General features: G+C 41.6%; 1 protein-coding gene across 8 annotated transcripts in view; it reads right to left on the bottom strand.

The window, feature by feature from the left end:
• Window positions 1-18,623, bottom strand: part of CMIP (c-Maf inducing protein) — a 129,452-nt gene that overhangs the window by 66,039 nt on the left and 44,790 nt on the right. For 4 of the 8 annotated variants that reach the window (XM_030457638.1, XM_030457641.1, XM_030457639.1 and 1 more), the window contains one exon: window positions 12,557-12,628. The exons of the other annotated variants lie outside the window; for them this stretch is intronic. In XM_030457638.1, the coding sequence (XP_030313498.1) occupies window positions 12,557-12,628 (72 nt within the window). The remainder of the gene's footprint in view (window positions 1-12,556; window positions 12,629-18,623) is intronic. 8 annotated transcript variants of the gene reach the window in all.

The following is an 18,623-nucleotide window of genomic DNA, read 5'->3' as shown; positions in this document are numbered from 1 at the left end:
AACGGTTTTCCCAATTAAATACTCCAGATGGTGGGGAAAACAGGGCTATTCCAGACCCTTGTTCTTCCACTGTCAGGTGCTTATTTCTCTCTTGGCTGCTCTTAAGAATGAGCCATGCTGCTCATGCCCAGCATGATGAGTATACTGTTTTACATCCAAGTTTTCCATACCCAAATAAGATTCAGGCCTGCTGAATAACACGTAGGAAGAGTTGATTGCTCTCAAAACTTTGATGGGGGTGGAGACTATTCAGTTGGCACACTGAAGGGTAATGGACTCTGAAATTACTGAATACAATGGGTGATTTGAAATAAATCTCTCTTAGGAGACATCCTTGGCTCCAGAGTAGCCCCTGCAAATGTAGCTATTTCAGATAAGGGCAATTAACATCTTTGTTCATTAACAATATAACCTATCAGAAGACATTCATCAAGTTAAGCAATTAGTAGTAATACTCCATAATATGCAGTGCTATTTGTCCCACTCTTGATATGGAAGAATTTACTGCCATGCTCACTTGTCATAATGACTTGAAATAGTTTAAAGGCAATGTTAATCTAACAGATTAATGTGATAAGAAAACAGACAGAAACACTGACAGCAGGGAGACACACAACTGCCCCAAAGCTGCACAAAGGAATTTCAGAGCTTCTTAGGAAAAACATTTTCATCTAATCCGTCACACTTCCCAGAACCCTGGTCTGCTCATCATCACCATTCCCTTCCCACTCCTCCCATTATGTAGGAGGTTTCATGAACTGGACCACAAGAGGAGACCTCACTTGCTCAGAGCATCAGGAGCACGACAACATTAGGTGAAAAGGTGCTTAAACCAGGGACGTGTGGGAAAGGGACCTCTTGGTGCAGTGAAACAAAATTATTTCTTCCCAGAGCTGTTTGGTCCTTAAGTTTCTCCAAGTTTGGTAGCAATGCTTGGTGGAGTTCTGTTTGTTTGCTTCTGAAGCTTTTTGACACATGGAAGCAACACTGGACATGGTGGCCCAAATTTTCAGTGAGGCTTCACCCATCCATGACCATCTGAAACCCAAAGTGTTCTAGTGCAAAACTACAGGAAAAATAGAGGACTTTTCCTATATTTATTTATGTGTGGGTGACTGTGGAATAAACATCCATGTGTGTATCAATGTACACACATACACCTGTCCTTCTTTACAGCTACACAAAGATAAAAGATCATAGAAATATATCCCATATTCATCTACAGAAAAACACAGCAGCAACTCTCATATGCTTAGTGTAAAACACCCCAACTTCAGCAAGTGACACAATTTATTTAAGAAAGGTCAGATCCTCAGTTGAACTGATCATCAAAAAGATTTCAGTGGAACTTCACTGTTGTGTACCAGCTGGGAATCTACTCAGAAATTCAGGAATTCAACCAAATTTGGTTTTGCAGCAAAACGTGCTTTCTTTCCTCTAAATACTTAAAAACTGGGACTTGAGGCTGCTGCATTAACTAACCTTAGAAAATTAATAAAAACTGAGAGCTGTCATTAAGAAACAGATTACCCCAGACCATGCAGAAAAAAAAACCCAAAACCTTCCAGACTGGAGTATCAGTTTTGTGGAGCTATTGAAAATGGAGAAGCCAAAACTTTTCATCATAGAGCTGGCAAGACAAAAAATGGTGTCAACATTAAGACCTACAAAAGCTGTGGAATCAGTGCAGCAGACTCCAGCAGAAGAAAGAACTTCAAATTTATCCAAACTTCAAATGGAATAAGCTCAAAACACAGAACAGCACCAATTCCCACACCAGGACATGCCTTCCAAGGAGGAAATACAGGATAACCTTGATGAGACAGGGAGGTTCCTCATCCACCTTCCTTGAAATTATTTCAGAAAGGAAGGGACATCACCAGCCAAACTCCAGCAGGTACACACCTCCTCACAGAAGCAAGAGTAGCAGGGACTTACTGCGTATTATACACACACACATACAAACTTCTGTATAACAGTTCCTAGAGGAACTTTGGAGAATCCCTAACTTCTGCCCAGAAGATGAAACACCTAGAGAGAGCTGCTGAACAGCTCTTTGCTGGGTCACCATAGCAACAGTGATGTGACAGAGACAAAACTGTATCCACAAACTGTTCTTGAGTCAAGGCTGCTCTCTGGTTTCAATTCTCTTTCAATAAATCAGTCATGCAACATGCCATGAAATGCATCAAATGCTGAGAAAGCAAAAGGCTTGGGTGTAATGAGATCAGACCATGTCAGACACAATGTATGCTGTACTAAAATGCCACCTTTAATGACTATTTTAACCAGGGTTAAAATAGAGCTGCAAATATAAGACCATCAGCTGATTTCAAATATAAAATTGCCACCTGGAAAATAATCAGTCTGTTAATAACTGGGAAAATGATGTGTTCAGTTGTGCTTTTCAGAACTGGTTTAGGTCATAGCAATAGCATGTTTCTGTTGCATACTCTCCCTGTACTTGCAGTACTTTTTACTTCTGGTTTACAGCTCTCCAAAGGTCTGTTGTTCCTTATCTCTAGGAGGTCAAGAAAAGGTGAAGAAGGAAACCACATCTGTTATCAGCAGGGGCACATCCGCAGCACAAGGATCTGCACCTCCCATGGAAATGCTTTGGGTTTTACAAACCAAAAAGGCTGAAGGCATTTGAGAGGGAAGCAACACCTTCACTTCTGTCACTGTGTGTATGAAGTCAAACCTGGAAGGTGATCCAAGTATAAAATCATGAACTGGTAAGAAGCTGAGCTATCCAGGATCCTGTGTCACAAAATTAATCTGACTCTGCAGTACTGAAACTTCTCAAAATCTTGTTAATGTGCATCCCAGGTCATCTCTTACTACAATTTATTTACTAAGTCTAGAAATTAAATTGTTGCAAAACTAGACATAGCATAAGTATTGAATATATTAAGTTCTTCATTTAAACAAGCATTCTGTAATACTACTTATTAAGTCTATGTCTTTTACCTGTGGAGCCATGGAACCATTAGACATTGCAGCAGTCAAATGGTTTCCATTAACAATTTCTTCCTCTTCTTTTTAATCCACTCTTAACCCTGCAATTCCCAGGATGCCACATCTCAATCTGATAAACAAGTACAGGACAGGGAGGGCAGTAACACAACTATGATTAAGAATCCCCAACAGGGAATGCTCTACTTTCATCCTTTTCTGGAGAAAAGATGAGGAAGTCTTGAGTTCTCAGCAAGATATTAATACAGCTCTCTGCTGGTTTTAAGTATTGCTGCAGATAGGTGAAAGGACATGAGACAGAGCCTTCAAAAAAGCTACAGATACTCTGTGAAATGGTAGCCTCACTAAACTATCACTCTTATTAGGTAAAAAACCTCAGGGACCTCCTGAGGAGGAATCACAGCCACGTGGAATCACCTTCCACCATGGGAAGAGGTGAAAAAACATGGTTCAAGTGCTTTGTTCCACGTCTTACCTCCATAATTTGGATGTTTTTACATAATTTTAAGTGAGATCCAGCTCTCACATGTCCAGCAGTGATTTCCTCTTGGTCTTGTGTTTCTCAGCATGAGAGGACACCCTGACACTAATGGAAAGTGTCCTTCTCTTCAGCAGGAAGTCTTCTGCAAAATTGTGCTTGCACACACCCATAGCCTCCTCCTCCTCCTCCTCTTCCTCCACTGTTGGTCTTCCTCATTGTTTTATGACTGACTTGACTGTTTGTACTGGAAGGGAGTGTTGCTATTTAAATACAGCCTGACTGAAGTATGTGTGATACCTCCATGGAAAGGAGGTGCTGAGGGAATGGAAAAGGAGAGGGCAACTGCAGTGAAAAATCAGAGTAAATATTTGAGGAAAGAGTCAGTTGACTGGTAAATGCATAAGGGAGAGGGAAGAGAGTGGTAGTTAGAACCCAAATTATTTCCATAGGTTCCCTTATTATGCAAAAAGATACAGTGAGGTGTTTTCAAAGTGACTCTCTTTGATTTACAAAAAAAAAAAAAAAAGGGAAATATTTAGCTAAAATTTGTGAGGCATTCTCCTCACAGAGAATGAAGTGCTAGGAAACTCACATACTAGCAAACTTTGTGCTTCAATAATACAACATTTATTAGCCTAGCAGGTTATTTTTCAAGATAGCTGAGTGTCATTATCATCATCATCTCAGCAGACACACTTTGAAAAGCAGAACAAAGAAACACTACAATCAGGTGCTGTGAAACTTGCAAACCCCTCTTTATCTGGGAGGCTCCTGAAAGGCTGGAGAAGAATTCCAAGGAATTGCAATAGTCCCACCAGGGATCATGAGCTATGTGGCTCCAAAGAGATGCATTTCCAGAGAAGCCTTGTTTATCACACACTAATGGATCATAGGCTGCTCTTCTCTCTCACACAGTTTTTTTGGAAACTAAACCACCAATGGTGTTTTCTATTCCAACTGGACGATTCAGCCCTCACTTCTTTCCTCTGAATCCTCTGAAACAGGGCTCAAAGAAGCAGAGGAGGATGCATTTCCTTCCTGATACTGTTGCAGGAGACCAGGCTCATCCAATACAGCACAGACCATACAGACGTGTCTCTAGGTGATATAGGTTTGGAAAATACAACTATTTAACCCAGCCAGGAGCTGGTGATGCACATCTGAAGGTGAGAAGCAACGCAAGTGCTTCACACAGAGGGGGAAAAATCAGTTCTAGATTTCCCCTACATATTTACTTGGCCTTAAAAGAAATCCAGCCTTTCAGACAAGCCAGACCTTCAGGTAATGTCAGCACAATGGCTGCAGGTTTCACTCCAACCCTTGGCAATTACTTTTGGCTTTCAAGCTCAATTACATTGTCAAGTCAGCTTTCCTGTGCATAATTCTGCAGAAACATCCTTGCCCTAGGTCAAGATTATTAATTTACTATCTCTAAAGGAAATAACTCACTACTATAAAACCCTAAATATTGCAGACACAACTCTGTAGACTGAATTTTCCACTCAGGGAGGCAAAGATGAGAGAAGCATTCCATTGCAGAGCTTTGACCTCAACAACCAAAGAGTTCTTACTTTTAGTTCAAGAAGTTTCTTCCAAAAGAAATCTGAATGCTCTTCAGCAAACTGTTTGCCCAAAGTTAAGCTAGCCATAGATTCTTCTAAGAATAAGCTATCAGAAAGCCAGTACTACCAAAGTACATTAACATTTAATAGCAGATCCAAATCCAAACCATGACAGCCTTACAACTACCACTGTGTGTTATGAGATGGACATCAAAGACTGATGAAAACGTGAGCTGTTTCCCCTCTATAGCATTTTGGTTGTAGCAGAATAAAAAAGATTCCAAATGAGGTGTATGTTGGAACTCTACACCTGAATCCACATCATGGCTTTTGCCCACTTCTCCTTGCATCAGCTTTAACCAGGGCAGGAACGGAAAAAAGTATAACCATTCCTGTCCTCCTCTATGAAATTAAAGCCACAAACCTCACCACATCACTGTGTGACACCACAGCAGCACAGAACCCTAACAGTGACCCAGGAAAAGTCCTGTTCCCTCTATCCCACCAGCCAGGCCCCTCCAGCCAAGGAGGGCAGAGGATCCCTAAAGTACAACCAGATTTCTCATCATTCAGTTTCTTAACATTTTATTTGATAAACTACTCAACTCTCACCAGACATGGCTGAACAGAAGGCATATATGAATTTACTGTTAATATCAGCTTTCTTCCTTCTAATTGCTTTGGCAACATGTTCCTACAGCATTAACAGAATCTCATGGCACTATTATGCTTGTAACTATGGAGAAAAATCTGGTTTCTCAGAAAAACAAACAGAGCAGAATTAGTAGGAAGGGTTGGGCATCAAGAATGTAACAGCTTCAATTTCCTACTTACATCTTCCCAGATAACATTTAAAGAAGAATGCTTAATATAGAGATTGTTTATCAATCATTTCCCCAGAAACAAAGAAACAGGTTAAATATAAAGCATCTTAAAATAAAACAAAACATCCACATTAACCACTGAAAAAGGCCCAGGTGATCAGCAAGCTTCAACTAGACATTATCAAGGCATTTTGGGGAAGTATTGCTATTATTGGAAAGAAAATATTAAGCTAGCATAATAAAGTAACCTCTGCCTTTTTCTCTACCTTGCATCCTGCTGAGAAAGACCTTTCTGCTGCTTCTGAAAAATATGTAATTTAAATATGTTTAATATCTTTGAAGTCCAAAACAGAATCTACTCTTGTTTTCTGCAACAAATTACCAGCTCCTACTGGAACTGAACAAAACAGAAACCAAAACCACGTTCAACACTGTAAACACTGTAGCAGATGATTTCCAAATACTCCAATGTTTTGCAAGGTTTTGCATCACCAAACCCAACTCAGAAGAGAGAAAAACTGAGGAATGTGCCTCTCTGCTTCAGATTTAATTCAGAACCCTAACCTAAAATCCCGTTCTTTGCAAAATATATTTTAAAAAAAAAAAATAAAATCAGACTCAGCTGCAAAGCACTGATAGGGAGTTCCAGTTTGACCCACAGCCCAGCAGCTCCACAGCCACTTCTAATGGTTTTCTGCCAATACCTCTCTCAAAGTACAGATCAAAGGCTCTACTGTACATTCAGAGACATTCCCGTGATGCAAGGATTAGGCATGAAGAAAGCATCAGACTTTCAAAAGGTGCAACTGTCTGTAAGTGTATCTTCTGCACATCAGAGCATTATGAGCTCAGCCACAAACACCAGTGCCAGACAAACCACACCTCTGAAATTCTTGTCTCCTATTTTCTTTTTTATCTCATCTCAGCAAACTGTCTCTACACGCCCAGTTACAAGGAAGATGTATCAAGTCATAACTCCCTCTATTCTTTTTTAATTTTTTTATTCATATTTTCATCAGTATTTTCAAATTACTTTCCAGGATATCATTTATCCAGGAGCTGGAAACACAATGTTCCAGCCTGCTGCTGTGAACCCTGCAAGAGGCAGCGATGCAACAGCAATGCCTCAGTGGCAGCAGATGTGCTGTAGATGAATTCTAGGAGCACTCCCTAAAACACATCCTGCACATGTAATCCTGGCAGTAATCTAGCACTAGATTAAATACACTGTTGTCAGTCTAGAAGTATTATATCTGACTTTAAATATACAGTGTAGATGCAGGCAGGACTCATCAGCACTGAGCACTGTCCTCAGGATGCTGAATACAAACCTTGGTGCTTTCAAGAACAAAGGCCACAGCATGAAGCACCAAATTGGTTATTTCAAATTGGTTATTACTCATATGAAGAAAGAGAGGCATAACTCTGTCCTTCAGTAACTAAAAGCAGTTTGAGCAAAGTCATTAAGGAAACTGTTGGTCCATTTCACTGAGAAGTTGAGATCTGGCTTACGGATTTTGAGACAAGCAACTGGTGGCTGCACCAACCTTCATCACATGAGGAAAGAACTGAGATTCAACCCATCAACTTGTCATCCATTTATTCCCTCACACTTTCATGAACAGAATGAAAAGCCAGTGAACTGCAAATTACAACTCAATGCAAACCTCCCTGGATGAGGCTTTGCAGACGTCAGACAAGACAATCACAATGTTTCTTCTCAGGCGTTAAAAACTACGGTGCTTGACTAATGCTGTGCCCCTTCTGTTCCCCTGGCAGGAAAAAAATCAGACCAGGACAAAGCAGAATAGCAACTGTATTGTCCTTCTTGAGAACTAAGTACCACAGTTTCTCAACACTGCCACCAAGAACACACAGAGCTATTGACAAGGCCCGGTATGAGGACTGCCCATCAGCCTCCCCAGACACAAAAGCATAAATGGCCTTGTCAGACCATTAAAATGTTGGATGAGAAGAGCTGAAGATGACACTGTCACTGCCAAAAAAATAAGCTAAACAAAAAAAAAAACAAGCCAAAAAAAAAAAGCAACAACAAAAAGCAAACAAACAAAAAAGCATGTTCAAGGCACACACACACAAATCATACATTTCTCTAGCCACTGCAGGATGAATTTGACTTTGTTGGGTCTTTTAACAGCATTCAAACTTGTATCCTGATGAAGGTCTAGGAGAAAAAATAAAACCCACAGTGGCTGAAGATTTATGGATTTTTTCCCTAATAATCTGTATTACAGAACAATTGTTCTCCACAACACGCAATTAAAATGCCTTTGAAATGACAATTCTACAGGAATTTTGGGTGTAAGTTATCAGACCATTCCTAGAGATGACTCCAGACACTACCCAAATCAGACAGAGATGATCAGCAGTTCCTATGTCATTATACTTCAAGTTTATACTCCTTGACATGTTAGTCATCTCAAAAAAAAATTTAATCAATTAATGTCATTTATTAATATGCACTGAAATTATCTAGAGACAGAAATCAGCAGCTGAACCATCAGCACAGCTTTGAGAAGACTGAGATTGAACCACACTGAGGATTGAGATGACTCAGGTGATGTTCCTTGTGACTAATCAGGGGCTGACACTTCTGTCTTGAGATGTAACCAAGTTTAATGCTCTCCACAAAGGAGAGCATCAAAGATGTGAATTCAGACTACAGACATAATTCAAGAGGACATAAAACATGTCCATCCGAGTTATGTAAATATGGAAGTAGAGCAAATCTAGTATAACCACATGCAACTGCATTGTGGAAAAGAAATACACACTCCTACATCTAGGAGTGCTCTAGGAGTATCATTTTGGGCTCAGTGATCTCAGAGGTGCTTTCCAACCATGATTACTCTGTGATTTAAACCATGTGGTAAAGCTGAACATTTAATAAAACGAGCTGAGTTTTCATTTTCCCAGTTCTAATGAGCAAACAAGTAAAATGCAGGAAAATCCATCCCCCAGTGAAGCAGATGCTAAGATCCAAAAATCACCTGCCCTGGCTTCTGTGCTATGTTCCAGTCACAGAATTTCAGTGTGTTGCCAGAACCAAGCCCTGATAGATCAACTGCCCAGAAAACAGACACTAATGTGCCAGAAGTTGCACTTCTCATCCAACTTGTTCATCTGGCCAGACTTGTGCACATCCAGCAAACTTCCAGTGCTACCCAGGTACAGATTCCTCTGTGGTTGTGTTTTGATCCCAGCAGAAAAATCTTACAGAATGTAGGAAGTCAAAGTTTTGAGATCAAGGAGGCTTTAGCAGAATTTAAACTGGGGTTTACAGAACTGTCAAACAGCAGCAGACACAAAGTCATCTCTCACAGTGTTAACACAAGTCCTGTCCTCTCCCTAGAACCCAGATTCACTGAAGTACCCAAGACCAAACTGACTCCATGGTAAAAAAAATACACAATGTTATAAACCCCCTCCATAACTTTTAAAAAAAATCCCATGCTGTTCTTTTTTTTCTAGCAACACGGAATTCCAGCAGATGGAATGGCCAATTTGAAATCCAGTGGGACTGCACAGCACTGCACTTCATAACCCATACATCACTCCTGTTCCAAGAAAACTGAAGTGTAAACCACTACATGGTGAAAAGGAGCAGAATTTAAAATAGTCCCTTGCTAGATGCTTTAATCCTCTTCTGTTAAAACACTGTGTTTGCATTATGCTACATAACAAATTATGTGTCTGCAGGATGAGGCTCTGTTTTCAATTATGAGCTAATTATTTCAATACTACAAAACACAAATCCCAGTCATCTTTCCTCCTCCATTCAACTTCTTTATAAATTATTCTCAAAGAGAAAATGAAATTCCTCATTCCAGTTGTATTCCAACATGATCAAGACTTAATCCTTCCAGCCCAGAACCTGTAACACTCTTTCATTTTAGGGACTATTAGAAATAAAAGGATGCCAATATTTTACCTGGCATTCAAGCAAGTCTTTGAAGCTTGATGTCTAAAGTGTCAAAAGACAAGTAACTACAGAACTTAATTTGTGCAGATGAACATTGTTTAAAAATCAGCAGAGACAATTTCAGCTACACCCAGTCACGATCTGGGCTCCCTGAATGTACTCCAGTAAACACTTCCACTTCTAACCAGAATGTGCCTGTACACAAGGGTGTGAGCTCAAGATACTGTCCTTAAATACACAAAAAGGGAGTTTAACATCCACTCTCTACATGTTTAAAAAGAACAAGGAAAAAAGCACAGCATACTTTTCAGATTTCACTATACATTTCTGGGCAGTCTTTCTGAATGCTGACTTCCTCAGCTCCAGTTTGCTGTGCTTGGCAATCCTTTTTGTGTCTTTTGCAGCACCACACATACACAAATGGCCTGTGGTTTCATGCTTTGATTCCTATTTAAAACTAACACTTAAAATAGTGGCTTTATTTTTGTTAAATAAATGCTTTTTTGAAAAAAAAAAATCTATTTTTCTTATTCAACATGAAGGAAAAATGATTCTGCACAACTGACACCAATCAGTGCGCTGTGCTCTGCAAAAGCAATGAGAGCAGGTGGCATAATGTTGATTTTTGGACTGTAAGCTCTGATGACACATTTTCTTTTCAAGACTCTGAACTGCAAAGAGAAAGCTTAGGTGAAGGATACGTAACACTAGAACTATGCTCCATCCAGCCCCAGAGGCAAGACCCCTATGTTTTACGTGCCCCACCACGTCCCCAGGCTCCAGCAGCATCAGCTCTTCACACCAACAAAGCGGCCAAGGCTGGAAGGAGATTTTGTCATTTAATGCTCCCTATCAGTGTTGTCATGTGTGACTTCTGAAGACTTTTTTGCAGTGACATGGTTTGCCTTCCCACCAAAGATTATGAAACCACTTTCAACTGTAGAGCTTCCTCCCTGAGATGGGTTCTTCCAGGAGCAGCAAGGGAAGAGCTGAAAACTCTGCAGCCTGCAGCACTCCCCGAGTGCTTCAGCAATGTCAGCACTTGGACTTTCTGCTCCCTATTCCCTGAGAAAGCAGAGACAAATCTGCAGAGAGCAAACCCTCAGGTTTGATGTTCAAAGCAGCCTGATCTTTGGCCAGCCATGCAAATAAGATGAAGGTTGCTCTTGCTTGCAGCAAGCTGTGCTGCCTGACCAGGGCTCAGCAAGGGTTACTCCAGCAAGCCCAGTGTTAGTCAATAGACCCCAGAGTGCTGCTGTCATCTTACAAACATCTGCAGCTAAACATGACCCAGGGGGAGAGGCAGATCCTTCACACAACCAAAACTGAAAAATCTGAAGCTTTTTCATAGCATGACAACAGAGTTGATCAGCTTTTAAGTTTGATCAGTAAGCTACTGCATTTCTGGCAGTTTTACCATGGCTTCCAGCAATCTGTCGTGCTGATTTTAACAGGTTGCTTTGACCTTTAAGGCTCTTGAGGGTTTGTAGGTTTCATTTGCCTTCCTGTAGGCCATGCCTGAAGACTGCATCATCAGCTACCCACAGACCTTCTTGCTTAGCTCATTTTGACACAGAATCTGCCTTCTTCCTTCTTTTATTCTCAGCTAAAGGAAACCAAGCAAGTGAAATAGAAAAAATAAACAATCCAAACTCATCTACTGTCACAGCAAGATAGCCATTTTATTTTGTATAAAATAATGAAAAAGGAAGAGCCCCAAATTTCAAGATTCTGTCAAAATAAAATCTCCTGCATAAAATGTCTATCACAGAGTAGGACACAACAGCTGAGCTTAAGTTTGTTTTCCGAAACTGAATAAATTAACTTGGCAAAATTAAGGACAGCACCACTCCTAACATGGCATCATACAAGCCTACACTACCTGCCAGTTTTACAAAGCAACCACCCAGCCTGTGGGTTCCACATCCTTAGGCACAACCCCAAGCTTCTCAGCTAACGTTGTCCACTGAATAGCAAAGAGAACATTTCCTTAAAAAAAATTACAAAGGCTGCTGGGATCAGTTCTCCAGAAGAGAGTGGCACATTGTCAGAGCACAGCCTGGATACTGAAGCACAGATACCACCAATATCCTGAACATAGGGCTCACACACACACTCTGGATGCTGCTGATATTCCTGCAGGCCACTTACAACTTTAAGCCAGCAAACAGAACCTCTTGTTTCAACCAAGTAGCCAACAGAGTAAAGTGCAAGTGAATTCAAAGAATGCTAACAGTTCATTTAACAGCAATCAGTACATAAATTGCAATTTTTGTGTTTTGATGATACACAGGCTACTCTATCTTTGGACCACAGAAGATGCACATCCCAACCACCACAGGCACAGCAGCATTGGCTGTGGCAGCACCACACAGCAAGGGCACAAGTGATGTTTCAGTGTGAATTACATAAAGTGGTGAAGAAACAAGGGAGAAACATACCCCCTAGGAGAGGGGACAGCATTTGCATTCCTGCTCTGGCTCTGAAAGCTCTTGTTAGGAAGGCAACACTGGGGCTTTGCAAAGTGACAGCTGGCTATCAATGAACAGAAGGGAATCAACGTCATTCAGCATCAAAATCTCTTTGTCTGTCCCACTTAATTGCTTTGTGCTAAAATCTTGGAACAGAGCAAACACAAAGCCACCACACGTTTGCCTCTGTAGGAAAGAGCCTGGTGACAACCACAACTGTTCTTGGCATAGACTGTCAGTGATGAGCAGAACCAAAGCCAAAGGAAAAACTGGGTTAGGAGTGTTAAAGCACCTCTGACCTTGCATGCTGTCCCCAGAGATCGAGGGATGGGATGTGTAGTAGTGGGAGATACACTGTTTATACTCCAGCTCTGTAGATAAACAGAAAGATTTGATTGTGGAAGCAGATAAACAAACATCTTTCATCAGGACTAAAACAGCTACATTTCACAGCAATGTGCAACTGTCACTGATCCCTATCAGAAAGTCCTCTCTTGGTTTCAATTTCAGAAAAAAATCAGCTTACACCCAGCAAAACAGCATTGCATCTAAAAATCACTCTCCACTTAGACAGGCAAAGCCTTGGCTAACCATATGTTGGATTGTTTACCTACATCATATATCAATATGTCAGTGAAACCACCATTTCAGCAGCCACTTTCTGAAAAAAGGGATCAGAAAATTAAATGCAATTACTCCCATTGTTCCCTTACTATCCTACTGCCAAATCTTGACAGAATGGGAGGTATTAAAAAAAATGCAATGGAAAATACACACCTAACTTAGATGCAACAGGAACCTGCAGACCCACAAACTATAACAAAAATCTGAGAGGCTTAGAAGGAAACGACATATATTTATTCAGTTAGGAGAAGAAATACCAGACAGATCTGCTACAAAAAGATGGGCACATAGCACTAGGGTACATAAGCAGTCACTAACAGTGGGCACTTGTGAAAAGATTAAGTGCCATTTTGTCACTGGGACTCAAGACCTTGCTTCCCCTTGAGGTTTTGTCACTGGATATTCACTTTGCTTCTCTGTGCCACAGGTTCCTCATCCTCTAATATGAAGGAATTTTCTTTGTAAGGCACTTGGAGATCCACAGATGAAAGGCACAGCAGCAGAACTAGGTCAGACAATGCTGATGTATACAATTATCTCTGCAATTTACGTGGCTGGAAAGTGTAATTAAAACTTCAGATCACTTCTCTCAGAGGCTCAAAATAAAGACAGGGTGGTCTTGATTCCAAAAGGTAAGACACACGTTTGCACTCTGGTTTTGCAAAGGACAAACCTAGGGATTAACTAGCAGCTGTGTCATTTCCTATGACCTATCTATTACTTTACCAAAACCTTTTCTAAATACAAAATAACAACAACAACAAAAGAACCCAACACCACACACACCAACACAAACTTCCTGTACTCTAACCACAGAATGAGCAAGCACAGTTACCCTTCCAGAGATCCTCTGAGTAGCTGTACTATTGTACAAGCTGCTGCATCCAACACCCAAAACCCAACTTGTCCATTTCTTCCAGTGCTACCTCACTGGACATCTAAAAATATGGCTGCACTTACCAGTTAGATTGGGCCAAATGGTTTCTCTTAAAAGAGGTACACAAGGGACTGGCTTTAGAGTGGCATGCAGATAAAGCAACATACACATTTCTTCCTTTTTCTTCATACAAAGCCAAATCCCACAGGTTTCCCTAATTTCAATTACGAGTAGACACAGCATAAAACCACCATCACAGTTGGCAGCAGCTGGCTCCTTTTCAAAGAGCAGCTGTGGTGAAGCCCAGAAATGACTGGCACGGGAGCTCTTAGAGGTGGTCTCACCACAAGGGCAGAGCCCTGCAAGGAGACTTTTTTCCAGCCCTCTGCCCTCACTGCACACAGATGACATCACTTGGCAAGGCTGCCTGCAAATCCTCTCCACCAGCAGGAATTCCAGCCATAGGAACATACCAGCCACTCATAACCAAAATTATCAGGCTCCATCTCCAACGCAGCAGCCAACGCTGCCTTTGAAGTGGAAACTGAAGCCCAAGGCTTTTTCACTCTGTGGGGAGGGTGCAGATAAACAGAGGCAGCCTTGGTTTCCTGGAAGAGGAGACAGGAGCAAGGGAAGCAATGAATGGCTGAGCAGCTCGGACGCTTGGTCCGGCGCAGCCCTCAGTCTCTACCCCTGCACCTTTGCACAGAGGGAGCTGGGATGTTTACAAAGGATTCCTGTTGCTTGCTGGAGGTATGAAGGAACTGGCAGCTTCTTCTGCTCAGGAAGTAACCAAGAAATGCAGAAGTAACTGTTGCTTCCCCCATGCTTCTCTAGAAGAGATGGTCCCCTCATCATCTGTTCCTTGTCCCCGGCTCCCGAAATTGCACACAAAACAAATGGAGCACAGACTGATGTTACCACTTTGGTTTTTTGAAAGTGGGTCTTAGCACCGGTTGGCATGGTCCAAACTATGTTTATAGAAAGCAATTTAAAACACTAAGTATGTAAATCTCAGTGAATCCTCCCAGAAGTTACTCATTTCAGTAGGCTCAAATTTATTCGGACGCATGGGGGAGTGGGGAAAAATTGTGAATCAATCCATACAGAGCTCTTTACTTGTCTGTTATAGAGAAAAAACCATAGGTATGATCATTTTACAGGCTAGCAATATGGTAGAAATGTAGGAAAATGGACACAGATAATTGCTTAATCTTTCCTACTACTCAAAGAATTAATGCCTGTCTGGATGATCTCCAATTGCATTAAGATGGCACACACAAAATCAAAAGGCTATGTAGAAGTCTCTGTAGGAGCCCTAAGTGTTAAGGGTTTTTTCTCCTCTATCTCAAATATGTCAGCTGTTACTCAAATTATTGGTTAAATGGCAACAGAAGACCATTTAAGTAAAAAAAAAGCAGCATAACCACAAGGGAATTTATTTTATGATTTGCAACGAGGTGCAAATCCTGCCAACCACTTTAAACAATCAGAGCAAACTTAATTTCCCCTCACTGTAAGGACAGAGAGTACATAAATGCAGAACAAACAGAAAAACGTCTGTCTCACTTCTGACCCAGTCAAACTTCCCTGGTAGCAGCTCTGATGAGTATCACGCCTGCTTTTTTGACTGGAAAACTGAGGCACTGAACAGTCATCTCTTCTTAAACAACAAATCAATAAGAAAGCTGAAAGGATGCTTTGCCCACAGGTGACAAAGATGCTGCAAGAACTTTTTCCAAAACTCTTCCCCCAACAACAGCCCAGATGTTGAGTGCCATTTGGGATCCAGTGGCCCTGGCAGAAGGGCTCAGGACTACTGGAGGTTGTTGCATCTGCCACCCCATGTGTATCCCAAGTACCTTTAACTATATAAGTGCTCCCTCACATCATAGCTTTTGTAGCCAGTGCTCCACAAAATACACAACTGTGTAAGACTGCACTCCCCTCTTTATCCCTCCCTTTTTCAACACCATTAAATTCTAAAGCACATTAAACTAAAATGAAGATGACAGAACAAGACTTTCCTCAAAGGCCTGGCACTGGGGAAATGAAAAATATCCTGTTAGAGATGCAGTTGTATACACCAGCTGCACAAACCACCACTGAAATCCTCCATTTGTGCATTTGGCATCTGTCAGAGAACAAAACAGGGAAGATAAAGGAGCAGAGTCCTTAAAGGACAGAGCACTCTCCCAATGCTGTTTATGGCCTGCCCCTTGTTATGTTTATTTGTCCTGGTATACTTAGATAGGTTTTAAATGCAAATCCTCCACTCCTCATGTCAATCTTTCATAGAGTCCACTGCTTACATCTGTTAGTATTTATACAAGGAACAACAACAAAAAATTTGCAGCTCTTGCAAACATGGGTAACCAACACATTATCCTGTGTGTGTCTGTGGTGCACTTAAACATTCCTTGTGGAGGAGATGAAAAGGCACCAGGCTGCAATCTGAAAGCCCCACTCAACAGCAGCTGCTTCGAAGAGCTCGAACATCTACAACTCCCTGCTGTCCCATGGGAGCTCAACATCTTCCGTCCCTGTGCTGGAGCCTGTGGTGCAGCCCAGGAGTCAGCAGGCAATAAAAGCAGCCCTCTGCTTCCTCTGCAGCCAAATGACTGCTCCCTCTCTTTTCATTTCTCCTTCTGGCTCAGGGCAGAGGGACGTGGTGATCTGCTGCCATTTACACCAGGGACTGGCTGACCTGGATGGAGCTGCAGTGCCAGCACAGTATCAGGGAAGTTTGTAGGAACATTGCAATCACACCCTGATTAACTACCTAAGAAAGCCACCTGATGCCATAAATGTTGATTTTAATTCAAGGAAAAGGATACATCAAAGAGGGTTTCTTGTATTCATGTAAATCCTCACAGCAAAGTCTACACTCAGGGCTCATCTAGAACACTGCTAGACCTTTCCTTTTGTACCAAAAAGATGAATCTGCAAAGAAAAACTACAAAACTGGGAAAGGACCAGCACCAGAGCCTAGAGCTACAACAAGGAACCAACCCTGCCCATTCACACACACATCTGAACTAGCAGACTGGATGGTGCACACCACAAGCATGGGGTGCTTCCCCACCACCTGATTCTGCTCCACAAAGATCAGCCACCAACAGGCTTATCCCAGAGAAATCTTGTCTGAGGAGTTTAAAAAAGAAAAAAGGAGGCAGATACCCCTCCTCCTCCACAGGTGGCCAGGAAACCTGAGCCAGAAAGGCAGAGGTGGGCAGGCAAGCAGAACTGAAAGGCAGAACTCCTGCACCAGGGCTGGTTGCTGAGGAACACGGGCATCATTCATAAATGTGGCTGTTTCAACAAAGGGCCTGGAAGGGCCTCGAAAGTGTGGTTAGTGTGTATTTACACAGTTGCTTTATCTACTGTAGCTAACATGGCATGTTTGCTTCTTTTTTTAAAAGTACAAAGTACCCACTGGCAGAAGCACCACGGTGAAGATAAATTAAATCAATCAACAGACTCGCCAAGAAGGAGTCTTTACCACCTCACCTATGAAAACAGGCACAGCAGTGTGTGTGGAGCAGAGGTCTGCAGGTCAATGGCCAAATCCCATTGATTGTCCTCGGAAATTACCCCTTTCCCCCAGAAAAGATCCAGGCCTGAAACATGGATGATACCCTTCTACATCTAGCTCTACATTTTTGGGATGTTTCTATTATGAATCGCTGTCGTCCTTTAGAGGTCAGTGTGAAGAAGAGAGAAATTATGTGAAGGTCAGCACTGCCTGTCAGCAAACAAAGGAAGAGAGACCCACCCCAGGAGGCTGAGACATGTATTAGGGTTCCCACTTGCTCACAGCTGCTGCCTCTAAAAAAAAATCAATTGCTGCGTGATTGGAAATGGCTGCGTGCCTGGTCTGAGGGTTGGTTGGTAAATGCACAGCATGGGTGTTGCTTCCTGCCCAAGTTGTTGTAAAAGTTGTTGATTGGAGATTATTTTTGTTGTTGTCCTTGCTGTCAGCCTCCAGCAAAAAGTTAACTAAGTTTTCTGTGCAAAAGATAAATGAGTTCAAATTCCATGTGTCAGAAATCCCAGTAGGAACTGCAAGGCGTTGACGGAGAACAATCAAATGAGCAGCGAGTGTGATAGACAGATCAGACATCTGCAATTAACCAAAACCTCATCACAACACCCAAATAAAATGTGGTCAGTAAAACTACTGTTAGCCTGTAAAAGAAAAAAAAAAAAGGGTAAGAGAGGAGTAGATCGTGTACGCATATGAAGAATAAAAAAACACCTCAGGGTAATTAGCAAGTTAAATTGATTACCTTGTTCATTCCATCTTCTAAAACAAAGATTGAAAACTCAAACAGAAAGCAGAAAGACTCATTTGTATTTAATGCACAGAACCGTGTTTCACACTCTGATCTATCAAATACTTGAGATGACCAAGCTTCTTGCAATCAAACATTTTTGGAATTTCCCACTAATTCTTTGTGACTAGACATTCACACTTCACACTCATTTCAGCCAACACGACCAAGCCATCTAAGAAACAAACTCCTGAAATCCCCATCACAATCAGGCAAAGTAGATACGTAAGCTCCTCTGCAAATGGTTCACAAATACCTTGACCCAGTCACTCAGCACTGGAGTCACCCAACCAGTCACTCACTTTCAGGGCTTATCTTCCAGCATATCAGTTTCCCCTCAATTAAACTGGGCTATTAAAACTTCACTGTAAAAGGAGCTATTCATTAGTTTTGTCACATCCCTGGATGAAAATACCCAAAAGAGATGTGAAGATCTGCACTTACAACCAAAGCAGAAATGAACGTAAGCAATGATGGTACAAGTGCACCCAGCATGGGACATTCTCCCTCCTCCCACCTCTCTTGATGTTG

This window comes from Calypte anna, chromosome 11 (genome assembly GCF_003957555.1).
Source record: "Calypte anna isolate BGI_N300 chromosome 11, bCalAnn1_v1.p, whole genome shotgun sequence".
NCBI lineage: Eukaryota > Metazoa > Chordata > Aves > Apodiformes > Trochilidae > Calypte > Calypte anna.
The sequence above is the reverse complement of the archived record's forward strand: the minus strand, read 5'-3'. Positions and strand labels throughout refer to the sequence as shown.